Genomic DNA, 26,657 nt, shown 5'->3' with positions numbered 1-26,657 from the left:
AAGTCATGGAGAATTTCAAAGGTCTGGGGAGAAATCATGAAGTTAGTGAAAAGGGCACAAGAGCCATGAGTAATAAAACTAGTCTGGGGTTCTTAGTAAGGAAATATATAGCAAAATTCTGAATAAGTTTTAGTTTTAAAGATTGGCTTATAGAGTATTAGAATAGTCTGTGGCTAGGAAAATTACATTAGACTCTTGGTAGCAGCATAAGTTGTATAAGTAGATATAAAGGAGGTCAAAAGTGGCATTTTGTTAAAAGTGTTGATGTAGGTTGAAAAGGGTTTGTTGAAAGGTCGCAACTGAAGGACTTGATGAAATTGAGAAATGCACAAAATTATTAAAAGTAGCTTAAAAAAAACTGCTTCAACTTCTTCACATAACTTCGGCTTAGTGCAGTGTTAGGGTAGTGCTATTATATCATCAAAACAGTTGACTTTTAGATGGGATATTACAATCAAAATCGCTATCTGGTTGGTTCTTCACTTCCTTTATCATTAAATAAACTAACAGATAATTTAGTAGTTAAACATGCTCTGAGGATTTGGCTACAATTTAAAAAATATTTTGGTCTATTGAGTTTTTCTTTGTCCAGTCCCATTTTCTCTAATTTTTTTTTAAACCTCCTATGACTGATGTAGTTTTTAAAGAGTGGGACAAAGTAGGTATTACTTGTTTTCAGGATCTGTTTGTTCTTCATTTGAACAATTGTCTACCAAGTATAATTTACCAAAAACTTACTTTTTCTGATATTTACAAATTAGAGATTTTCTTCGATCTCAATTACATTTTTTTCTTATGAGTCCTGATAAAAATTTATTATATGTAATCTTTAATTTGAAACCTTTTCACGATGGCTCAATATCTAATATTTATGACAGGTTACTAGGAATGAGTAAGGTGCCACTAGATAAAATTAAAAACGCTTGGGAACAATATTTGCGGATGTCAATTTCTGAGGAAACTTGGAATGAAATTTTTAAATTGGTTACTACTTCGTCATTATGCACCCATCATTCTCTCCTTCAATTTAAAGTGGTCCACAGAGCTCACTTGTCTAAAGATAAACTATCCTGTTTTTATTCCGATATATCTCCCTACTGTGACAAATGCAATAACGGAGAGGCTTCTTTAATTCACATGTTCTAGACGTGTCAGAATCTTAAAAAATATTGGACAGAGGTGTTTCAAACTTTTTCTGTACTTTTTAAAATAAATTTTAAACTTAATCCTTTGACTGCATTATTAGGGATCGTTGAGAAAAAGATATAACTTTGAAGGCTTCTGATCTACGCATTCTGGCTTTTATTTCTCTTATAGCCAGGAGAACTGTGTTGCTCAAATGGAAGGAAGTTACTCTGCCTACTCATGCTCAATGGTTATGGGATGTTATGTCATACCTGAATCTAGAGAAGATCCGTTGTTCAATTCTTGAATCTAATTTAGACTTTTAAACCCTGTGGGGACCTTTTTTGAATTATTTTCAAAACCTTTGATTTGGTGACTATAATACAGACATTGGCTGACATTGTTACATTTCAAGGGTTTTTCCTTGTTTTTGTTTATTAAACAGCTCGGTTTTTGGGAGTGGGAGTAGATTTTTTTTATAATCAAATATTCTGATTTTTCCTTTATTAACTATTACATGTGATTATTAATTTAGAGTACTGTGATCCTAAGTATGACTTAACACAATGTATTCAGTAGTATTTTTACTCTCTTTTTTGATGCACATACTCTGTATTTTTTTCATAGATTTAATAAAAATATTGTAAAAGAAAATCCCTATCTGCTTGCTCAAGTAACTATTCTGCAGCAGTTCTCAAAAAAATTCTCTGAGTAAGCTTGTCAATATTTGTCCCTTAATCAGCATTACTAAATAAAATTCAAATGGCTGTTTATTCGTTTGCTATTTATTCATGTCTGTGGTGCACATACTAACTGTTATCTTTCCTACATGCCTAATAACCTCAGAAATAACCAACTGGCTACAAAGGGCTTCAAAATATTGTGAGAATATGATAAATGGCTAAATATAGATGAAATCTATTCCTATAGCTAGATATCAAACAGGAAAAATGACAGGATTCATAGAATCAAGAGGAGAAGGAAAAACTAAACTCGTTGTTAGTGTACACAATGATCCTCATTCAGTCCTTCAGTGGATGTCACCAAGATAGAGTATACAGACAATGACAAAATGAGGACAAAGGATGATTATTTTGGATATTCATGCAATGATCACTCAGGATCAGGAGGAGTATCTTACAATCTTCTCATTAGAATCAAAGCAGTGCTAAGATGTTGGGGTTGGCCATACAATACCAAAGATGAGAAAATGACTTTGGCCTCAGCAGTGCCTGTGCTGTGGATGGGCAGAAACTAGACCTCAGGATTTCAAAGCAGAAAATATAGAAGATGTTTGATGTGCTACAAAACAACAGCATCTTCTAGAACTTTAGGGAAAAGACACCATTTGAGTATTATGAGTCATTGATATGGTAAACATTCAGAATCTCTTTTCCAGGGTAGAAATGTCAAGTTTTAGAGGACATGTATTTAAGATGAGAAGGGGAAAGTTTAAAGGAGATGTGAGGGTCAAGTTTTTTTTTAAAAACACAGAGTGGTAGATGCCTGGAATAGGCTGGCAGGGGTAGTAGTGGAAGCAGATATGATACTGGCATTTAAGAGGCTTCAGATAGACACATGAATATGTAAGGAATGGAGGGATATAGATCATGTTTGGGCAAAAGGGATAAGTTTAATTTGGCATCGTGTTCAGCTCATACATGGTGGGCCAAAGGGCCTGTTCCTGTGCTGTACTGTTCAATGTTCTATGAGTCAGGGTGACATTTAAGAAGGTAAAAAGATTCTTAGCTGTGGCTCTGGGAGAAGGATAGTGATGATTTTTCTTGAAAGTAAAGTAATGCCAAAAGATAGAAATAAGCTAACTACAGGTCAGCCACTTCAAGAGGAAAGGAGACATACTGGACATGGTCAATATTTAGATTTCAGATAAACAAGCTGGGAAAAATATACCAGGTACTACAGTTCCAAAAGATGGGTGGAAAAAAATGTCAAAATTAGGTTCCCTATTACAGTCAAATATACAAAGATAGATACATTATTAATTTAGAACATTGTACAAAGAGAATTATTCTTTCATTGTTTTGTTGTGGAATTCAGAAAGCAAATAAATGAGTAAATAGTGTGCAAATACCTAAAAGAATGTGTCCAGCACACAGAATGTATAATCCAAGATCAAAGCTATCTACAAAAGCTAAAGATGGCATTGTGGCAACTCACCGTCTAGTTGGGCGAACCGGCTCGGCAGTCGGGTCGCGCGACGAGGCCCAAGATGGCGGCGGGCCTCGTCTTTCCGAGCGACGGGAGAACCCGCGCGCGGGAAAGTCCTGATGACGTAGGACTTACGTCATTGCCGGTTGTTTTGGGCGGGAACATTCTCCCTTAAAGGGCCCGCACAAGGCGGGAAAATAAACCAGTTCTGTTTGGCAATCCTCCGAGTAGAGTCTTGTTTTATTCCGCGGTAGCAACCGCTACAGCATCATATTTTCTCTAGTAATTGAACCGATATCTAATTCTCATAAAATCTTTGACAATGGACCTTTATCTGCACCAGAAGTAGAAGATTTTGATCCTTAAGGGAAATCCTCTTTTTTTTGTTTTGGAGTTACACTGCCTGATTTTGCAGGCTTTCACAGCAAGAATTAAATTTTACTTCCACATTCATGTGGTAGTTGCTATGTATGCTTAAGCACACAGTCTAAAAGTTGAACCACACTCTCCAATCGGAATAATTCTAAAATTGTATGTGGTTAACACTATTACTGAAAAAGAAAGTTTAGAAATGTAGTTATTGTATCTTCAACTAGTTACAGTTTACTCAAATTAAATTCAATGAAATTGATTAAAATACATCAAAGAATATCCCACCACAACTTTAACAACTTTAGCAATGATCAGTATTAATAAAAATGTAACACAAACTAAATGTCATACTACATTATAGGAATAATGGAAGAATGATGGCCATGGCCAGTGGGTCTGTTAGAAAGAAACAGCAAAAGGATGAAAATGAGTTCAGCCATAAACAACACTATGTGTACTTGCACAACAAAATTTACTAAAACAAGAAGCAATAAAAAACCAAACAATTTAAATTAAAGGGTTGATATTGTGCAGAGTACACAGTTGCTGGAAAATCTGTCTCCTGAAACATAATCTGATGTTGTGTGTAATTTTCACCATGAGATGTAAAATCAGCTTGTTTGTTTTCACATCAGCTTATTTTTTTTTATTATTAGAGAAAAACCTCAAGACAGTACAGTAGCAAAGCAAATTTGATAACCAATGCTCTGCACAGTGGCATACTGGAGCACATTTAGTTCTTAGGCTGGTTTCCTCTTTACCCAAATTCATATTCAATCAACTAAGACCATAAATTAGATAAAACTTATTTACCCTGGCAAAGTGCTACTTTGTCCTGGCACAATGACTATTTATGACTGTTGAATCAACTCAAATACAAAAGCTTTGAGAGGGAACTAACTACTGGAGAAATGCCTTTTTGTTGATAAGAAATGTAAAATGTAATACTACTGACTTAAATACAATGTAAACTGATTAGGAGTATTTAAGTTAAATAGTCATTAAAGATTAAACAATATAGTGGAACTCTTATCTATGTATATCCACATTATTTGTATTTTTGATTATAAAATTCACTCAAGATATGGTTTAATTTTGTGTAAACCAGATAAGTGTGTAACCGAATTTCTCAGTATTAAAATCATTAATAGAGTAAGAAAAATAAAATGTATGTCCTTGCAGCTCTGATACTAATGCATAGACTCTAATGGTAACACAAGAGACTAGAGATGCTGGAATCTGGAGCATAGGGGCTTTCTGTTCCAGGACTTCTTAAGTGTCCTTTTTCAAGAAATGTGGCTTTCCCTCTATCTTAGTATATGGAGCCCTCACTCATATTTTCTTCATTTCCTGGATGTTTGCTGTCAGCATCATCCCTCACCCACCCCCACCCCCCACTCCCCAAGACAGAACAGAGAGAGTTCCCCTTGTCCTCATCTTTCACTCTACAAACCTCTGCATTCAGTACAGCATCCTTTGCCATTTCTGCCAGGATTCCAACACCAGTCACATCTTCCCCTCTCTCTCACTTTTTTTTGCTTTCTGCAGGGACCACTCTTGCCTTGAATTCCTGGTCCACTCATCACTCCCCACACACCCTCCCTGTCCCCTGGCACTTTCCCCTACACTTGTACCTACACCTCCTTATTCATCACCATTCAGGGACATAAACAGCCCTTCTAGATGAGACAGAGATTCATGTGCACCTGTCCATAAGTGGTCCGTTGCATTCAGTGCTTGCGATGTGGCCTCCTCTACATCAGCGACACCAAGTGTAGACTAGGCAATTAACTTACGGAGCACGTGTGTTCTGTCCAAAACAGCCATCTTGAGCTTCTGGTGGAAGGTCACTTCACCTCCCTTTCCCACACTGATCTGTCTGGCCGTGGCCTTCTCCACTGCCACGGTTAGGCTAAGCGCAAACTAGAAGAATAACACCTCATATTCCACCAAGGTAGCCTACAACCTAAAAGGTATCAACATTGAGTTCTTCAATTTCAGGTAACTCACAGCCCGTATTTTTGATTTCCACTCCCAGCAGTCCACCTGGGGTTCTCTCTCTTTGTTCATTTTTTCTATTTTTTTTCCAATCTCCTCCCCCTATTGCCTAGATTCATCACCCTCCCCCACCTGGTTCCATCCACCCATTCACAAAGGTTTCCTCTCCTGTGGCCTAGCTTTCCTATCCCCTCCCCCATCTGCCCATTATCTGGTTTCATTCAACACCTCTAGCCTCTAACTCTACCATCACCCACACCACCTGGCTCCATCTACCCAATATTCATATTTTCCCCCTTATCTGTTTCCACCTATCACTTACCAGCCTCTATCTCACAATTTCCCTCTCCCCCAGGCTCCATCTGCTCATTATCCCCCACCTCACCTGGTTCCACCTAACACCTACTCGTCCCCTTCTCACCTATTTACAGTAGCTATCTTCCCTCTACACTCTCAGTCCCGGTGCAGAAGATTTCCTTCTCACAAAGGGTCCCAGCACTTTGGAACAAGTTTATGGTAAAGAAGCTGGACTGCTTCCTTGTTAATGCAGATATTAGAGTCTGAAAAAGGCAATGGAGGTATTGAGTGATGTGACTTGTAAAGCCTGGTTTGACTGACTTCAATGGTTGGAGAGAATTTTACCAAAAATTGGCCTTATGTTTTATACCTATCTGTCCTAGAAGACTGCAAATTTGGTTTTGGGTGAGTAGCTTTGAGGTTTATGTTATTCAACTGCAGCATAACTTTATGGATTAGTTTGATGGCTCAGATGATCTTTTCCTGTCTATGAGTTTCAAATGTTGAAACTGCTTTGTACCATACTTCTGAATTAATTTATTGCACTTTGATTATGCAAGTAAAGCTGCAGTGCCTTATGAAGTCATGAAAGTATAAGGCAAAATTTGGTAATTCTAAAAGGAAGCCACATTCCAAAGTTGTGTGAATTGGCTAATAATAATGGCAATATTATTGGCCTAACTCTTATCTTCCTTCCAGCATGATTTTCTACTGGATCCAGATTATTTTCAATGCATAGCTTGCACTTAAAAGAAAGCTACCTGATCAAATAAGAAAATTAAACAATCCACTTTGAGATGACAGAAGCTTCATTGGGAAAAAAGGTCAATCTATGGGTATAATTATCAAGGAATCTACCAAAAGCTTGAGATTTACCAAATTAGAAAGAGAGCTCACAAAGCACTCCTGGAAACACTTTAAAAATTCCACTCCCTCTAAGCCTCTCACAATATAGTGATGTCAGATCTGGTCATTTTTGAATCCACAGGTCTTTCAGGAGTCCAGGAATGAGTTGAAAACAACTTGGTGCTTCACAAAGTTATATTGGAAAAGTTTAAAGCAAAGAAACAGTCACAGAGCACATGGCAGTAGCTTCACTAATAGGAGATGAGCCGAGACAAAAGGAACTAAAGATGAGCTAGGGCCGGGGGGCGAGGTGGTGGGGTGGGTAGAAGAGAGTTATTAACAAAAAACGACACCTTTTATACCTGAGATAGAGGAAGTACTCCTTAGCTAACAATAGTCCAATCAGGAAACCTATTACATACCTGTGGCCAAACCAACCAACCAACCAATGACAAAACACATATTCACCTGATGGACGAACCAATAAGCTAGGAAGCGGCCATTCCTTGTTCAGCCATTTGAGGTGTATTAAACACTATACATGTTAAAAAGTTAATTAAAACAGTCCAACAGTGATCTCAGGTAATAACGAGAGGCTGGAATTCCTTACTTATTATAACCCTACTTTTGTTACACTTCTCTGTGATTTGTCTATATATCTGTTCCTTGGTCTCCTGTTGGGAGCTTTTAGTATAACGCCAGCAAAATGATCGTCCCTTTTATTTCCAAGTTCTACTGGTATGGCACCATTTGAAGAGCTTTCTATGACTTCCTCCCTCATTACAGCACTGATGGTCTCCTTAATCAATATTGCAATGCCCTCTCCTCCCTTACTTCTTCCCTATCAAGCCTGAAGTTTTCATAACTTGGAATGTTGAGTTGCCAGTCTTTCCCTTCTTTATACCATGTCTTTGTGACTGCGACAGTATCATATTCCCATGTGCCAATCAACGCTTCAAGTTTATCTGCCTTACCAGTCATCCCTCTCGTTACTGGTCGGCAATCTAAAAATAACCCCCTTAGACTTGATCACTGCTTTCTGCAGTTTGTCAATCTTCTATCCATAAAACATTACTTCCAATACCATGAACTCCTATCTTGCAAAGTAATCTTTCGTGTGGCATCTTTGTAGATCACTTCCTGAAAATCCAAATATATTACATCCATTGGTTCTCCTCTATCCTGATTTTTGCTCAAAGAACTATAATAAATTTGTTGAACATGATTTCCCCTTCATGAAGCTATGGTGACTCTGCTTAATCAGATTATTGATTTGAACATTTTCCCGATAATAGACATTAGACAAACTAGCCTATTGTTAACTGTTTTTTCTCTTCCATTCTGTCATATAGGCACCTTTTCCAATCCTCCAGCACTTTAAATACGTACTATATTTAAATGCACGTAGCATTAGGAATAAAGTAGATGACCTAGTGGCACAACTACAGGTTAATAAATACGACATTGTGGCAATCACCGAGTCATGGTTTTATGATGGATGTGATTGGGAACTGAATGTCCAGGGGTACACAGTGTATAGGAAGGACAGGCGGGTAGGCAGAGGGGGAGGTGTGGCCATGATGGTTAGTAGTGATATAAAATCAATAGAAAGGAAGGATATTGGGTCAGAGGAGGTGGAATCCTTGTGGGTGGAGCTAAGAAATAGCAAGGGTAAAAGGACAATAGTAGCAGTCATATATAGGCCCCCTAATAGCAGTCAGCAAGTGGACGATAAGTTGCAGTTTGAGATAGAAAAAGCATGCCAGAGTGACAATGTGAAGATAATTATGGGGGATGTTTAACAAGAAGGTGGACTGGGAAATCCAGAATGGCGGTAGTACTCAGGAGAGGGAATTTGTGGAATGTCTAAGGGACGTTTTCCTAGAGCAACTTGTTGAAGAGCCCACCAGGGGATCGGCTGTTTTGGATTGGGTGCTGTGTAATGAACCGGAGGTGATTAGGGAACTAAAGGTAAAGGAACCACTGGGAACCAGTGATCACAATATGATTGAGTTCAGTTTCAAGTTTGAGAAGAAGCTGATAACTGGTGTATCGATATTTCAGTGGAACAAAGGAAATTACAATGGTATGAGAGAGGAGTTGGCCCTAATTGATTGGAAGAGTAAGCTGGCTGGAGGGATGGCAGAGGAGAAATGGAAGGAATTTCTATGGGAAATAAGGAAATTGCAGGATAGATATATTCCAAGAAAAAAGATTTTGAATGGAAAAAAGGCACAAATGTGGTTAACGAGAGAGGTGAAGGCTAAAATAAAAGCAAAAGGGGCGGCGTACAAAGAAGCAAAAATTAGTGGGAAAACAGAAGACTGGGAAGCTTTTAAAAACCTGCAGAGAGAAACTAAGAAGGTCATTAGGAAAGAAAAGATGAATTATGAAAGGAAGTTGGCGGATAACATTCGAAAGGATACTAAGAGTTTTTTTAAATACATAAGGTGTAAAAGAGAGACACGGGTTGATATAGGACCAATTGATAACGGTGCAGGAGCTATTATACTGGACAACAGAGAGATGGCAGAGGAATTGAATGAATATTTTGCATCGGTCTTCACCGTGGAGGACATCAGCAATGTGCTGGTTAGTCAGGAGTCTCACGAAATGGAACTGAGTTCAGTTAAGATTACTAGGGAGAAGGTGCTAGGAAAACTAAATGGGCTAAAGACTGATAAGTCTCCCGGACCGGATGAGGTACATCCCCGGGTTCTGAAGGAGGTGGCTTTAGAGATAGCGGAGACATTGGCGATAATTTTCCAGAAATCGATAGATTCCGGCGTGGTTCCGGAGGACTGGAGGGTCGCAAATGTAGTTCCGTTGTATAAGAAAGGTGGGAGGCAGCATAAAGGAAATTACAGACCTATTAGTTTGACGTCAGTGGTGGGAAAGTTATTGGAATCTATCCTCAAGGATGGGGTTACGGAATACCTAGAGGCGCAAGGCAAGATAGGTCCTAGCCAACATGGTTTTGTGAAGGGAAGACCCTGCCTGACCAACCTATTGGAGTTTTTTGAAGAAATCACAGGTAGGGTGGATAAGGGAGAGGCAGTAGATGTTGTGTATTTAGACTTTCAAAAGGCCTTTGATAAGGTGCCTCACAAGAGACTGATTAATAAGACGAGAGGTCATGGAATTACGGGTAGGATAACAGAATGGGTGGAGCATTGGCTGGTTGACAGGAAGCAAAGAGTGGAAATAAAAGGATCTTGTTCTGGTTGGTTACCGGTTACTAGTGGTGTGCCGCAGGGGTCGGTGTTGGGACCGCTCCTTTTTACCTTGTACATTAACGATTTGGATGATGGAATAAATGGTTTCGTGGCTAAGTTTGCGGATGACACCAAGATAGGGGGAGGAGTAGGGAGTATTGAAGAGATAGGAAGGTTGCAGAGGGACCTAGACAGTTTAGGAGAATGGGCAAGGAAATGGCAGATGAGATTCAATGTAGAGAAATGTGCAGTTGTACACTTTGGAAGCAGAAATAAGCGGGCAGATTATTATCTAGGAGGAGAGAAAATCCAAAGCATGGAAGTACAAAGGGACTTGGGGGTACTCGTGCAGGATACCTTAAAGGTTAACCACCAGGTCGGATCGGTGGTAAAGAAAGCGAATGCTATGTTGGCATTCATTTCGAGAGGTATAGTGTATAAAAGTAAGGAAGTGTTGATGAGGCTCTACGGGGCACTAGTGAAGCCTCATTTGGAATATTGTGCGCAGTTTTGGGCCCCACATCTTAGGAAGGATGTGCTGACGTTAGAGAGGGTTCAGAGGAGATTTACGAGGATGATTCCAGGACTGAAAGGGCTTACGTATGAGGAGCGTTTGTTAGCTCTTGGACTGTACTCACTGGAGTACAGAAGAATGAGAGGGGACCTCATAGCGACATGTAAAATATTGATAGGAAAGGACAGAGTAAATGTGGCTAGGCTGTTTCCCTTGGTGGGTGAGTCCAGGACCAGAGGGCACAATCTTAGAATTAGAGGGTACAGTTTCAAAACAGAGATGAGGAAAAATTTCTTTAGCCAGAGGGTGGTGAATTTGTGGAACTCCTTGCCACGTACAGCAGTGGAGGCCAGATCAGTGGGGGCGTTCAAGGAGGAGATAGATAGATATCTAAATAGTCAGGATATCAAGGGATATGGGGATAAGGCCGGAAATTGGGATTAGAATAGATTTTTTTTCCCCCCATTCCCCATTTCTATTTCCCTTTCCTTGGAGCAGACTCGATGGGCCGAATGGCCTGCTTCTGCTCCCTTGTCTTGTGATCTTGTGACTTCCTGGGATGTCTGTCGGTTGGTTAGTAAGTTTGCAGAAGACACAAAGATTGGTGGAGTTGCGGACAGTGAAGAAGGTCATCAAAGGGTACAGCAGGATATAGATCAGTTACTGTTATTGGCGGAGAAATGGCAGATGGAGTTTAATCTGGGCAACTGTGAGGTGTTGCGCTTTGAGAGGTTAATTGTAAGGGGAAAGTATATAGTTAATGGCAGGACCCCTAACAGCATTGATGTACAGAGGGATCTTGTGGTCCAAGTCCATATCTCCCTGAAAGTGGCAATGCAAGTAGATAGAGTGGTAAAGAAAGTGAATGGCATGCTTGCCTTCATCGCTCAGAACACTGAGTACAAGAGTAAGGAAGTCATGTTGCAGTTGTATAAAACTTTGGTATTGCGTGCAGTACTGGTCACCCCTTTAGAGGAAGGATGTGGAGGCTTTGGACAGGGTTCAGAAGAAGTTTACTAGAATGCTGCCTGGATCCAAGGTTATTAACTATAAGGAGAGGTTGGACAAACTTGGATTGTTTTCCCTGGAGCGTATTTTGATGAGGGTAGACCTGATAGAAGTTTATAAAATTATGGGGGTCATAGTTAGGGTAGACAGCCAGAAGCTTGTTCCCCAGGGTAGAAATGTTGAATACTAGAAGGCATAGCTTTAAGGTGAGAGGGGGAAAGTTTAAAGGGGATGCGAAAGGCAAGTGGTTTTTCTTTTACACAGAGGGTGGTTGATGCCTGGAACATGCTACCGGGGTGGTAGTGGAAGCAGATACGATAGTGGTGTTCAAGAGGCTTTTAGATAGGCACATGAATATGCAGGGAATGGAGGGATACAGATCACAGGCAGAAGGGATTAGTTTAATTTGGCATCATGCTTGGCACAAGAGCTGAAGGGTCTGTTCCTGTGTTGTACTGTTCTATGTTCCTCAGAATCCAAGAATTTTTGGAGGATTATAAACCAATGCATCCACTATCACTGAAGTCACTTTCTTTAGAATTGTAGGATGCAAACTATCAATTCTTGGGGAACTATTGACCTGTACGTTTGCCTAATACTAATTCCCCAAAGACAGTGATGGCATTTAACACATACCCTGTATTTTTGTTAGTATTGTTGGAATGTTTGTAGCATTGTGTACCATAAAAACTGATGCAATACATCTGTACAACTCCTCTGCTATTTCCTCACTTCCAATTACCATTTTCCTAGCTTCATTCTCTAAGAGACCAATGTTCACTTTTCTGACTCTTAAATGTACATAAAGAAGCTCTTTGCCAGATTTTACATTTCTTGTTAGTGTGCCCTCACTTATTGTCCTCCTTGATTAGCTTCTTTTAGTCCTCCTTTGTTGGATTCTGAATTAAATCTTCAGGACTTTCACTCACATTTGTCATCTCATATGCTTTCCCTTTTAACTTAGCTTCCTTGTTTGTCATGGTTGGTTCACCCTTCCTTTTCCTTCACAATAGGATGCACTTTTGCTGGGAGTTATGAATTACCTCATTAAATGTCTACTTGTCTGTTGTTTTATCTGACATTTGCCCAGTTCACTTCAACCAACTTTGACTAAGCAGTTCACGATAGATAACATCTGTTAGCTTTCCCAATTATTTGCTGTACATGCATACTAGCCTTTTGCAAATCATGCTCTACAACATCTAGATCCCTCTGCATCTCTGAGCTCTGTAATCTCTCACCATTTGGGTAATTTTTTTTTCTTTTACAATTGAATAATTGCATGAAAACTGAATTAAACTCCATTTTGCTGAGGAAATTCACACTCAAAAACTTCACACTATTCTTACAGTTGAACTATACAGGTAAAATGTTTCAACCACTTGCACTACATTAGTGTTATGGCTGCAGGAAGTGCAATTAATTTATTCAAATAACTGTAGCTCCATACAAAAAAATCAATGAAGGCAAATTTCCTGCATTTATGCCAACCCATAGAAGATAACATTTATAAAAAAAAAACTGGAGGTGATGCTAGACTCAAAGTCACTATCTTGGTATTTTAAAAAGATAGTTATTTTCTTTCACTGAGATCTGCACTGTATTTTTTTTCTACTTTTGGATGAACTTTAATGATATCTGATATTATAAGTATAACAACATAAGAAATAAAAGTGGGAGTGGGCCATTCAAGTCGTTCACTATTCAATAAGATTGTGGCTGATCTTTCACCCAATGTAACTTTTCTGTTATAACCCCACATTCCTCGATTTCCTGAATATCTAAAAAAAATATATTGACCTCTGCCTTGAATATATTGAGTGACTGACTCTACTCAACTCTCTTTAGTAGAGAATTCCTATTATTACTGTCTTCTCATTTGAAGCCCTGAAAGCTCAACCCCTTATTTTGAAACTCTGACCTCTGGTTCTGGACATTCCATCATGGGGAAATAACATTTCTGCATCTATCCAGTCAAGTTCCATAAGAATTCTGTTTCTTTAAAAAGAGATAACCTAACACTCTTATAAATTCAATGGCACTGGCCCAATCTGATTCTCTTCTGATAGGATAATCTCCCCATCGCAGGAATCAATCTGGTAATCCTCTCTCAACCACAAGAATATGCTTCCTAAGGTAGGAGACCAGACCTGCACAGAATGTTCAGTTTGTAGTCTCCTGATGGCCTTATTTAATTTCAGTAAGATGCATTCATATCTTTTTGCATTAGAGGCCAATACACCACTTGTCTTAATAACTGCTTGCCATATCTGCATATTGAACTTTTAGTGATTTGAATATGGCCACACCTTTAAATCCATCACCATTTAAGGGGATTTTAAAAAGGAAGATGGCATACACTGTTTTCCCTTGGATCCTTATTGATTATGATAACTTTCACCTGAAATCGAGTTGTCACTGACACTTTACAATGTGTGTCCAGGTTGCAGAGGGCCAGTGAAGTTGGCCTTCTGCATTAGGCCTAGCTAAGTACTGGCATGAAGGGATCCCGAGCATCAATTCTGGCTGGTGGGCATAACAGAAATTTACATAATTTGGATCAAGTAAATTTAGGGCCAATTTATCTTTAATAATGCTTCCAAGTCAGAGAGAAGTTGTCTCTCTTCAAATGTGAATTTATTCATGAAATGGGCAATCATTTAACATACCATGTTTTAAAAGTAAACCTGAAATACTGACTAAAAAAATAAATATATGGTTGTTGAATCTGCTGCACATTTCCAATTTTGTGCAATCTAGGCTAAATCTGTGAGTGACACTTCTTATTACATCTTCTTTGCAGATACAAAACAAGTTGCAAATTACCTTAAATCTCTGTTTTTCTGGGCTCAGGCTCTCAGAAGATGGTTCTGTTGAGCTGCTAGGAGATGGCAAATTGCTGGAAGAGTTGTATCTTTTAGCACTTTCGCCAAACCAGGATAATAGTACACAAGGTGGAATGGAGGAGGATGATTCTCCTACTGAAATGTTGCTTGTTGAGCTTTCCAGTGTATCATTGGAGATCCTGCCATTACAAGTAAAATATCATAAAATTAGGTGTGTATGGTTTCCAAAGTTTCAGTAAAGTACTTCCTCACCAATTAATACAGCTTTCCACTGTTTCAGTCACAGATAAGAAATGTGCATTCTGCAGGCCATTTCTCAACATTCAAATCTGCAGGATACCAATGCTAATAGGAAATCACTTCTAGCAACATTTAAAACAACTTGTCAAGTAAATTGAATTTTTGGTCTTCTAATCAATTTTGAAAAAGCTTTTACTGGCACTCTAAGGTCTGAAGAACTAAAATTTTCCAAAGCCCTCAGCAAAGTTACTGGTACCAATAAGTTTCAAAACAGTAATACATTCCTGACATGTCCAGAGAGATGACGATTTTTGCACATCAGGTTGCATGAGAAATGTGCTGCATTCACATGCTAGGATTCTCAAATCTGAACCAAGAGAAGGCAAGCTTCACTTTGACAATCAGTGGATGTGGAGGCTTCTCATCCCAAAGAAACCCGAGGTGACTAACCCAATCACAACACATATGAATGCTTTACTTCAGTACTGAACTCCTAATCAAAAGTGTACAGGTAAGGCATGCTTGCCTTCATAGGTCCAGGCACTGAGTGTAAGATTTGGGATGTCATAATGCAGTTGCACAAAATATTGGTTTGGCCACATTTGGAATGTTGTATACAGTTATGGTCACCACACTACTGGAAGGATGTGATAGCATTTGAAAAACTACAGAAGAGATTCACTAGGATGTTGCTTGGGATAGAGGGCTTCAGTTACAAGGAGAGATCTGATAGGCTGGGCTTGTTCTCACCAGAATGTAGGAAATTGAGCGGTGACCTTATAGCGGTTTCTAAGATTATGAGGAGCATAGATAGGGTAGGTAGTCAGTGTCTTTTTCCCAGGGGTAGGTAATCTAAAACTAGAGGGCATAGGTTTAAGATGAAAGAGAAGAAATTTAAAGGAGTTCTGAGGGGCGAGTTTTTCCACAGAGGGCAGTGATTATATGGAATGAGCTGCCAGAGGCAGATACAATTACAACTTTTACAATATTAAGAACAAATCAATGCAAATATAAATAAGATAATCCATTAACTGTGCTTTAATTATTAAGAATAAAATAAATAAAAGCTCACTTTTAAATGCACCTCTTGATATAATAAAGAACCATAGTATGCTTAGATAATGTGATAAACCAAAACAATATTTATTTGCCATTTTATAGATGTGAAAGCTCAGGAGGCACTGAACACAAGCATGAGCAGTAAGTTCCCAGACTGCATAAGGGAAAATGCAATCAGGACTCCCGTTGCTGTGATATTAACCTTCACTGCAATACTTAGCGCAGTATAATAAAGACAGCATTGTACTTTGTATGTTCAAAAATGTACTGATACCAAAAGTATGTGCTTTCTGTGTTAGTGGTACTCAATAATGGGTTAACTTCCAAAGCAGTACTTTTCTACTCTCTATGACCACCTTAAGAAATTGCCTATTGAATAAAACGGTTCTACTAGTTAGAATTCTGAAAACAGTAACTGCTCTAAATGGATTTGGTCAGCCCTGTTCTGGGTTTTATAAGATCATCTTGTTTAAAAAAAGTGGCACGATCAATTTTTATGAAACCTGGAAGGTAAAAATGCTCTAAATCTATGGTGGATAGTACTGCGGTATACCTGCTTCCAGATGAGAGTCTATTGGTTTCTTTCACTTTGTCTTTCTGTTTTTTCCCTTTACTAAATGTTTTTTGTGATGGACACCTGCAATAAATTGCAAAATCAATTGGCCATATTAAGACCAGGTTTCAAGATATTTGTAGATCACTATGTTTCAATTTTCATGTTTATTATTCAATAATTTTTTTTTAAAAAGGAAACTGATAATGAAGTTATAATACAGGAAAAAAGTCTCAATAAATACTTCTAAAATGTCAGTTTCTCAGAATTGAAATAAAACAAAAACAAAGCTCCAAGAGGGAGCTCAGTAGAGGTTGTATTATATATGGAAGCTAAGTATCTCTGTAGATAAGATGCAGTTTTTCTGGAATGATTTTAATTACCTAAGGGGGTTAAAGGATTAAATGGTTTTGGGTCAGTTGTGAAAGATCAGGAGGGTGACGGGAGTGAGTGTTTTGGCATGCCACTACACTATCAGGGTGCAGTGCAATAAAATAGCATTGCGTATCATGCCAACACAGCAGAAGTCCCATAAAGTTCACATTGTTCTGTTTCCCTGGTGTGAAGGCATGTTATCTTATGTCATTTTCAGCACACACCACTTTACTGATGGCATGGTTAGTAAGTTCGCAGATGGCACTAAAAGTGAAGAAGGTTATCTAAGATTACAGCAGGATCTAGATCAACTGGGAAAATGGGCCAAGTAATAGTAGATGAAATTTAATTTGGACAAGTGTGAAGTGCTGCATTTTGGCAAGTTAAACTTGGGCAAGACTTGAACAGTAAACAACAGAGCTCTGAAGAGTGTTGTAGAACAGAGAGATCTAGGAATACAAATACATAGCTCCCTGAAAGTGGCGACACACCTAGACAGGGTGGTGAAGAAGGTGTCTGGATTGCCTGCCTTCATCAGTCAGGGCACTGAGTGCAAGAGTTCAGATGTCAAGTTACAACTGTATAAGTTGGTGGTATGCATCTGGAGTAATGTGTGCAATTCTGGTCACCTAGCTGTGGTAAAGATGTCATTAAGCTGGAAAGGGTGCAGAAAAGATTCACAGAGATGTTACCGGGTCTGGAGGGCATGAGTTATAAGGAGAGACTGGATAGGCTGGAGCTTTTTCTCTAGAGTGCAAGAGTCTGAGGGGTGACCTTACAGAGGTATATAAAATCATGAGGGGGCATAGGTAAGGTGAATGGTCATAGTCCTTTTCCCAGGGTAGGTGAGCCAAAAACTAGAGGATATTTAAGAGATTAACTAAAAGAGATACCAGGTGAGAGGGGAGAAATTTAAAGGGGACCTGAGGGGCAACTTTTTCCATATAGAAGGTGGTATGTGGAACAAGCTGCCAGAGGAATTGATAGAGATGAGTATTATTACAATGTCTAAAAGACATCTGGGCAGGGACATGGATAAGAAAAGTTTTGAGGCATATGGGCGAAACAGAGGCAATATAAGCAACACAGGACTAGCTCAGGTTGGCACCAACAAGTTGGGCTGAAGAACTTATTTCTGTGGTGTATATCTCTGTGATCTAATGCAAAGCCTCACACTTATTGGTACTAAATCTCACAAATACAGCTGGGAGCCAACCTTTAAAGAGACACAAGCACAATATAAGCAATACTCTTCCAGATGCTGGAGAGAGCTGCTGCTTCAGAAAAGGATGCTGTAATGATGAAAAGGGGGATGTAAAGTGCTCCAGGGATTAAGGAGGACATTAGCCATGTTTTTTCTTAATGAGAAGGGGTAACCAAGACTCTCCAGAGCTGCAGCTAAACTCTTGTGGCAGGAGTTTCCAATGGAGGATAATATAGTGAGTAAGTATACAAAGAAGCAGATCATTTAACCCCACACACTTGCTTTCTCCTTCAATAAGTTATGGTTGACCTTTTACCTCAGCACCACTTTCCTTTACTGACTGCAGACTCCTCAATTCCATTAGTATCAAAAGCTCTGTTGACACTGTCTTGAATATACTGAGTGACTGAGCCTCCACAGTCCACATGAAGATCTACTACCGGCCAACATCAGAAATATATCCTTCCTTGGAGAAGACCAGACTCTCACAGAATATTCCAGATGCAATCTTGCCAGGGCCCCAATATAATTTCAAAAAAATATTTTTAATTGTACTCAGATCCTTATGCAATAAAGGACAACATACCATTTGCCTATCAAATTGCTTGCTGCGCTTACCAAGTTACAGTGATTTATGTATAAGGGCACCCTTTGAACAACATCACCTTAAATACTCTGCTTTTCTACTTTTTCTACCAAAATAGATAACGCCACATTTTTCCACATTATATTCCATCTGTCAAGTCCTAGCTCATTTATTTAACCTGTTCTAATCCCCTGAAATCCCTCTGTATTGTCCTCACAACTTAGAAAGCTAACCAGGTTTGAATCATCAGCAAACACTGATTTTTTTTTCTACACTTTACTCAGGCTCCACAGACACCATTAATTCAAACAGCAGATAATTTTAAGTGCATGCATGCTATAATATGAAGTAGGGATTAGAAATTGGAACCTACCCAAAATCATGAAACTTTTGTTTTGTGCTTTCTCTCTGAATCATAGAAGATCTGACTTTCTTTGAAGAAATGGCTCTGCTGTCATCTGGAAACCAGAGTGATATTTAGATGTAAGACAGACTATTGGGAATGATGAAAAGGCTCTTAGAAAAGAATGTACCAACAAAGCAAATTACCATTACCCAGACTTGGTCATTTCAATTATAGGATTGTTATCTGACACCTGCAGCATCAGAATCCACTGTTGTAAGTTCCCATTTGTATTTTTATGAGGGGAATAATACCAAGAAATTGTATAGAAACATCAAAATGGAATGCATAAAATCATTAAATAGTTACACACCATCACATCTGCAAAAGGTAACTTTCAAAACTTAACATTTAAAATTACTGTTATCACCTCGATAAAATAGATTTGAATTGATGCAATACAGACATTGATGCAATTAACAGCCTTCTCTTAATAGAAGTAAAGAGTTTTATTATCACAGCAATTAGATTATCCAGCAGAGGTTAGAAAGACAGATAAATTGTGGTATCTTCTACCTTCAGATTTTCTCATTTTGCATTGGTTGTCCACTTGATGCAATGGAGGCAACGCAGCACTGTGGCAGGATTTTGAAGGTGATGAGGTTGGGGTCCCTCCCACAGCATCCTGAAAAGAGCACTCTGATGTTGTCAAAACATGCTGATTATGTTCTCCCAGAATTTGATTTTCCACTGTGGTATCAAACGTGAAGACTGTATTGCTGACTACTGGAGACAATGAAGATGCTCCAGAATCTGATGCTGGTGAGCATGTCCTCAAAGATGTTGGCAAGGGAGATCTGGAAATATGTATTGGGCTTCCAAAGCTATCTATAGGCTTTTAATCCAATAAGGGAGAAATACAAAAGGCAAATGAATTTCTGAATAGCATACAAAATGGCAATCCATGATCATGGCATGGTGGCAAATGCCTTAGATTGATACAATTGGGTTCTGTGGGGAGATATAGATGGGAACCCTTAATTAGAGTCAGAGTTATAAAGCATGGAAACAGGTTCTTCGACCTAACTCATCCATGCTGACCAAGGTGCCTTCCTGAACTAGCCCCATTTGCCCGTATTTGGCCCATGTCCCCCTAAACCTTTCCTATCCATAGACCTGTCCAAATATCTTTAACTGTTGTAACTGAACCCACTTCTATCACTTCCTTTGGCAGCTTGTTCCATATACCCACCAAACACTGCATAAAAAAACCTTGCTCCTCATCCCCTTTAAATCATTCCCCTCTCACTTTAACCTATGCCCTCCAGTATCAGACTCCCCTACCCTCAATTTTTTTGATATGGACTCTTTCACTGATGTTTTCATGAAGGAATGAGCAGCTGGAATTATCTTCTTAAAGGACATACAACTGTTCCGACAATTATGCAATGGGAAGAACAACAGAAAGATGTGTGAAGAATGTCCATGACTAAAGAAAGCAATCAACTCACTACTTGTAGTACTGCATTTGCATTTGTTTCACTCTAGCTTTCATTCCAGCATAGGTAAATGAGCTTCATGTGGAATTTTCAGGCAATATCAATGAAGAAACCAGTGAAAACTTCAGCATACTTTTTTGTGTACATGCAATTCAGGAAATTCAGAGCCTGCGCTGGGAATAAACTCAGATTTCTGGACTAATTTAGAGAGTCACAAAACAAGAATGAATGGTTAAATAGTGCAATTCTGTGTAGTATTTAACTATACCAAATGGAACTCTACAACAAAAGCTCATTGTGAATATTTAAATCTGTGCAGAACTGTAAAATCATAACTATAAACCTAGAGATAGGACTATGGTTCAAAAACTCTCAAATCTGGAATTTGAAGATAAATTTGTTCCCCAACTTTTCTTGGTATAACAACAATTGTGCCTCAATTGGGGATTTGAGAGTTCTTGGAGGTTTTTAGAAAGAGATATACACATTAAGATCAGTGAATGGCCAAAATTGTATCAAGTCACCAATATCACTTTTAACAGTAACATATCAAATGGATTCCTCCCAATTTAAAAATGTGCTTTGATGACAATGTTACTGCTCTCCACCAGTTTTGAAAGCTAGGTGGATCTAGTGAATTTGAGTATCAAAGGAAATGCAATGGTATTGTGTTTGTGAATTTTCTAAACATTGCTCAGTAGACTTCTTGATAAAAAAATAAACATAACATGTTAAATGTTGTGGACAGAATCTCACTTAGATATAAAAACAGATATTTGTGATTGACTACTGTTATTCAGAATATAGAGATCTAACCAGTAGTGCCCTCCTCACCCACCACAGCTTAGCTTTGCTACCATTGCTCTTAACATTTAGTTACAAGGGCATAATACCAAAATCTGAAAATAATACAAAGACTGAAATTGTGGTTAACATGAAGAGGACAGTAAACAATTTTAGGAAGACATAGACAAATTAGTAGATTGGGTTGATACATACCAGATGAAATTTACTGCTGAGAAATGTGAGGTGATGCATTTTAGGACAAAGAATAAGAAGAGGACATACATATTAACAGTAAAACTTTAAAAGGAATAGACAGGGGTTTAGATACATAAATGTTTTAAAAGCCAAAAAAAAATTGACAAAGCTGTTTAAAAAGACAAGCATTCCCAGATTTTATAAACAAGAACACAGAGTGCAAAAACAAAGAGAAAGTGCTAAACCTGTAATATTAATTTAGAATAATCAAAATAGGTTGAACTTCATGCCCTTCCTTTTGGGAAAACTTCGATGCCAAAGAAATGATAAGTAGGAACTTAAGAAATAGATTAAGTTAATTACGTGGTCCCTCAAACATAGATTCATAGCGTTATACAGCAACTTGTCCATGCTGACCAAGATGTCTATCTACACTAATCCCATTTGTCTGCGTTTGGCCCATATCCTCCAAACCTTTCTTATCCATGTACTTGTACAAATAACTTTTAATCTTGTAATTGCAACTACCTCTAACCACTCCTCTGGCAGCTACTTCTACACAGCTAACATTCTCTTTGTGAAAAAAATTCCCCTTCAGATCCCCTTTAAGTCTTTCCCCTCTCACCTTACTCTCTGGTTTTAGACTCTCCTACCCTCGGAATAAGACTGTGACTATCTACCCTATCTACACCCCTCATAATTTTATAAACCTCTCAGGTCACTGCTCAGCCTCCTTCACTCCAGGGAAAACAGTCCCAGCCTACCCAATCTCTCCTTATAACACAAACCCTCCAGTCCAGACAACATCCTTGTTAATCTTTTCTGCATCCTCTCTAGCTTAATGACATTCTTCCTATAAGATGGTGACCAGAACTGCACACAACATTCCAAGTGCATTGCAACCAATGTTTTGTACCACTCTAACATTTCAACTCTTATTCTCAATGCACAGCCAATGAAGTTAAGCATGCTATAAGCCTTCTTCACCACCCTGTCTACCTGTGTGCCACTTTCAGGGAACTATGCACCTGTACCCCCAGATCTTTCTGTTCAATGACATTCCCCAAAGCTCTGCCATTTACTGTGCATGTCTTGGCCAGGTTTAACGTCCCAAAATACATCAGTTCACACTTAAATTCCATCTGCCTTTCTTTCACCCTCTTTCCTAGTTGATCAAAATCCGGTTGTAACCTTAGACACCTTATTCACTGTTCACTATACCACCAATTCTGGTGTCATCTGCAAACTTGCTAATCATGTCACCGACATGCACATCCAAATCATTAACATACATGACAAACAGGGACCCAGCACCGATCTCAGCGGCACACCACTGGACACAGGCATCCAATCTGAGGAACAACCCTCTGCCTCCTACCACCAAGCCAATTTTGTATCAAATTGGTTAGCTCATCCTGGATCCCATGTGTTCTAACCTTCCAGACCAGCCTACCACCCGGGACCATGTCAAAGGCCTGCTAAAGTCCACATAGACACTGTCTACTGCCTTTCCCTTATCAATCTTCTTGGTCAACTCTTCAAAAAAAAATTCATTCAAATTTGTGAGACATGATTTCCCACACACAAAGCTATGCTGACTATCCCTTATCTGTCCTTGCCTTTGCAAATGCAGGCAGACCCTCTCTCTCAGAATCCCTCATCAACCCAATACTGATGTACGGTTGACTGCTCTATAATTTCCTTGCTTGTCCTTGCAGCCTCTCTTAATTAAAGGCACAATATCAAACATCCTCCAATCTTCCAGTACCTCACCCAGGGGTAATGAAGATACAAAAATCTCTGCTAGGGTTACAACAATTTCTTCCCTTGCTTTCCACAATATCCCTGATACATCTGGTCAAGCCCTGGGGATTTATCCACTTTTATGTGCTTCAAGAATGGCAACACCTCCACTTTTGTAATGTCAGTACATTTCAGGATATCAGTTTTCTTCCCTGAACCCACTAGCTTCCATGTCCTACTCCACAGTAAGTACCAATTAGTAGTATTCACTTAAGATCTCTGCCATCACCCGAGGCTCTATATATAGATTACCACAGTGACCCTTAAGGGCACCTATTCTTGTGCTTGCTATCCTTTTGCTCTTAATGTATTTATAGAACCTTTTAGGATTCTCCTTTATCTTCTTTGCCAAGGATATCTCATGTCCTCTTTTTGCCTTTCTAATTTCCTTCTTAATTGTACTCCTACATGCCTTGTACTCCTCAAGGGACCTGACATGTCTCCTTCCTTTTCCTGACCAGACCCTCAATATCCCTCGTCATCCTGCCAGCCTTGTCCTTCAAGCTAACATGGTCCACCATTCAATACGATCACACCTGATCCTATACCTAGTCTACTTTACTGTCTAATTCCCAAATTCCTAAGTTCTATTGGTGTGCAAAAATCTATTAATTCCAGATTTGAAAATGCTCAAAACAATTGTGCACCCACAGCCCTGTAGGGTAAAACATTCCAAAGGCATACTCTCCTGGAAGTAAAGAAATTTATCCTCATCGCTACTCTAAACAGCTGACTGTGATAATGTCCCTGGTTCTAGATCCTCCATCCTGAGGAAACAACAATTGCAACATCAACCAGGTCAGGTCAGATGAAAGTAAGTCAGTACCAGTAAGAAAGTGGCTGACACAATCACTACGAATAGATTAAATCACTAATGTTAGCAATGCAATACTACTGGTAAAAAAAATTGAGTTACTTTCACCCCGAAGTTAGTCCTTTCTTGTGCAGCTCAATTATACACTTCTTTCTTGTGCAGCTCAATTATACACTTCTTATTTATTTCCCAACACCAGTGAGCTAGAACTCCAAGCAATCTTTTTTATTCTGTTCTCACAGGACAACCTCTCCATTCACAAATTTGTTCCATGAAGGAATAGCTTTAATTATGAAAAGTGACTAGAGTTAAAGAGAAACAGCAATCTGTCTTGCACTGTAATACTGCCATAAAACAACAAATTTCACGACATATGTCAGTGATAATAAACCTGATTCAAACAATAACAAAAGATAGAAACAGATAGTTCAAATTGATAAGTTTGTGGAGAGTTCAGTGAATGTTTTAGAGTTTCCCCTTAAAACCTTAAAAAATGAAGGAGGATAATAGTATAATCAAAAATACAAGATATATTTTAAAAAAGAGAGGAAGCATCATGGAAATAAAGTGATAGACCAGCTCAATCAATTTACATGCACAAGCATCTTAACGAAAGTAAAACAAAGGACATAACAAAACAAATGAGAGGACAAAATTGCATGAAAATGGGAAAGATGGAGAAACTACTGCTTAGTTTGGTCTGCTCCACATTGACGAGAACAACTGCAAGTTAGGTGATAGCTTTAGCAAACACTTCCATTCTAACTACAAGTGTAGCACAAGCTGCTGATGGCTTGTCAATTTTCATTCCTTTCCCTCTCATGACTTTTCTGAGTTTGGCCTCATTTTCTGATCCAGCAAAGTTAATGAAATACCAAGAACAGCGTCACAGCTTTGTAGTGAACCCCACACTCACTGGTCCAGATTCCGATCAGACCGTACCCATATCCTCATTTTCATACTGGCTTTATTGTCATGCTTGACCCTCAGGTGTTCTATATTTTGCATTTTCCCTTTTACCTTAGGCATCTCATTTTCTCTGTTCATTTGTTATTTTAATTTTACAATCTCTTTAAGTAAATCTTTATTAATTTACACTTATTGAATGAGTGGTATTTATTTAAATGTTTCTAAGTATTTTGTTTATATTAATTTTAGCTTCAAAAATATTAAGACTTATTACATTTCAAATGCTTCTGAGTGTCAGAAACATCAAGTTTTGAAAACTTGAGAGTTGGCAAGGTTATGGTTAAGGTAACCGGCTTTCAAAGGATGATCAGTTTTTTTTGTGGGTGGTGCTTGGTGTGTCCCCACTTTGTGTTGGATTTACACTAAGTATGTCCCTGTCAAAACATAGGATCTCACTTTCCAGGATAAGGATTGCTTTTTTCAGCAAGTTCTTTCTAGAAAATCCACACAAGTACAGAGTTAGCACACAAGTCGATTCACATTTGGCCATAAATTCTGGATCAAAACATTGCCAATAGAGAGTAGTACCTTGGAATGGAACTTGCAAATGGTGATGTTCTCTGCTACCTCCTCATTGGTAGAGATCATGGTTCCATTTAAAATTCCTCAGGTATGTGATCACTGTTGTCCATACGCAAGAGGACTTGGACAATGTACAGGCTTTGAAGGATGTGACAAGTAAAACTGGTGCCATAGAAATATTATGGATCAGAAATCTCCCACCCCAAGATGAGTCAAACAACCTATCCTTGACAATGAATGTCACCATCATCATTAAATCCATAACCATCAAATACCCTGGAGGTCACAACTCCCCAGAAAAACAATCAGTGCAGCCACGTAAATAGTGTGGCTACAAGAGAATGTAAAATGTTAAGTATTCTGCAGTGAATGATTTATGTCCCAAATCTCAAAAGATTTTCCATCATCTAAAAGGCACTGGTCATGCATGTAATGAAATAATGTCTATTTGCCTGGATGACAACAACACAAGAATCACACCACCATCCAGGATAAAGTAGCTAGTTTGACTGGTATTTCATCCAGCAGGAGAGGTACAGTGGACAACAGGGAGTACAGGATTCCCCTGTGGCCATTCCTGTCAGTAACAGCAGTTGGGGGAGGAGGGAATGGCCTTTCAAGAGAAGAGCAGCAGCAGCTGCCAAATCTGTGACACAATGACTGGCTCTGATGCACAGTATGGGAGGGCAGAGTCAAGAAGATCTGTAGTGATAGGAGACTCTGTAGTTTGGGGGACAGATAGATTTTGAGGTGTGAATGCAACTCCAAGATGGTAGGCTGCCTCCCAGGTACCAGGGTCAAGGATGTCACCGAGCAGTTAGAACATAGAACAGTTGTGCTGAACTAATTAAATGCCTAACTAAACTAATCCCTTAGACTAGCAGGGGATGGGATGCAAAGTAGTAATGTGGCAGATAAGTTGAGGCAAATATAGAAGTTAAAATGAGCAAGTCCAGTAAGCAGGACTGGCAGGGGCAGGGCATGTAGCAAAGGTGGTCTGATAGGCTAAAATGCATTTATTTTAATGCAAGACTGACAGGTAAGGTAGATGAACTCAAGACATGGATAGACACATGGGACTGGGATATTATGCCTATTACAGAAATATGGTTGAGGGATGGGCAGGACTGGCAGCTCAAATGTTCTAGGGTATAGATGCTACGGGTCTGATAGAGATAGAGGTAAGAGAGGAGTAGTTGCATTTATTTTGATTAGAGAGAACTTCACAACAATACTTTGAGGGGGAATGTCCATAAGGCTATATTGGTAGAACTCAGGAATAAAGAGGGAGTGATCACTTTGGTGGGATTGTACTATAG

At 38.9% G+C, this 26,657-nt stretch overlaps 1 protein-coding gene across 4 annotated transcripts in view; it reads right to left on the bottom strand.

The window, feature by feature from the left end:
* ppp1r9a (protein phosphatase 1, regulatory subunit 9A) overlaps nucleotides 1–26,657 on the bottom strand; it is a 146,663-nt gene that overhangs the window by 18,436 nt on the left and 101,570 nt on the right. For 3 of the 4 annotated variants that reach the window (XM_052016494.1, XM_052016495.1, XM_052016496.1), the window contains exons 13-16: nucleotides 19,327–19,435; nucleotides 18,781–18,865; nucleotides 16,243–16,326; nucleotides 14,371–14,569 (exon numbers count right to left, since the gene is read on the bottom strand). In XM_052016494.1, the coding sequence (XP_051872454.1) occupies nucleotides 14,371–14,569; nucleotides 16,243–16,326; nucleotides 18,781–18,865; nucleotides 19,327–19,435 (477 nt within the window). The remainder of the gene's footprint in view (nucleotides 1–14,370; nucleotides 14,570–16,242; nucleotides 16,327–18,780; nucleotides 18,866–19,326; nucleotides 19,436–26,657) is intronic. The other variant, XM_052016497.1, reaches the window with a different exon arrangement.

This window comes from Pristis pectinata, chromosome 5, assembly GCF_009764475.1.
Source record: "Pristis pectinata isolate sPriPec2 chromosome 5, sPriPec2.1.pri, whole genome shotgun sequence".
Taxonomy (NCBI): domain Eukaryota; kingdom Metazoa; phylum Chordata; class Chondrichthyes; order Rhinopristiformes; family Pristidae; genus Pristis; species Pristis pectinata.
The sequence above is the reverse complement of the archived record's forward strand: the minus strand, read 5'-3'. Positions and strand labels throughout refer to the sequence as shown.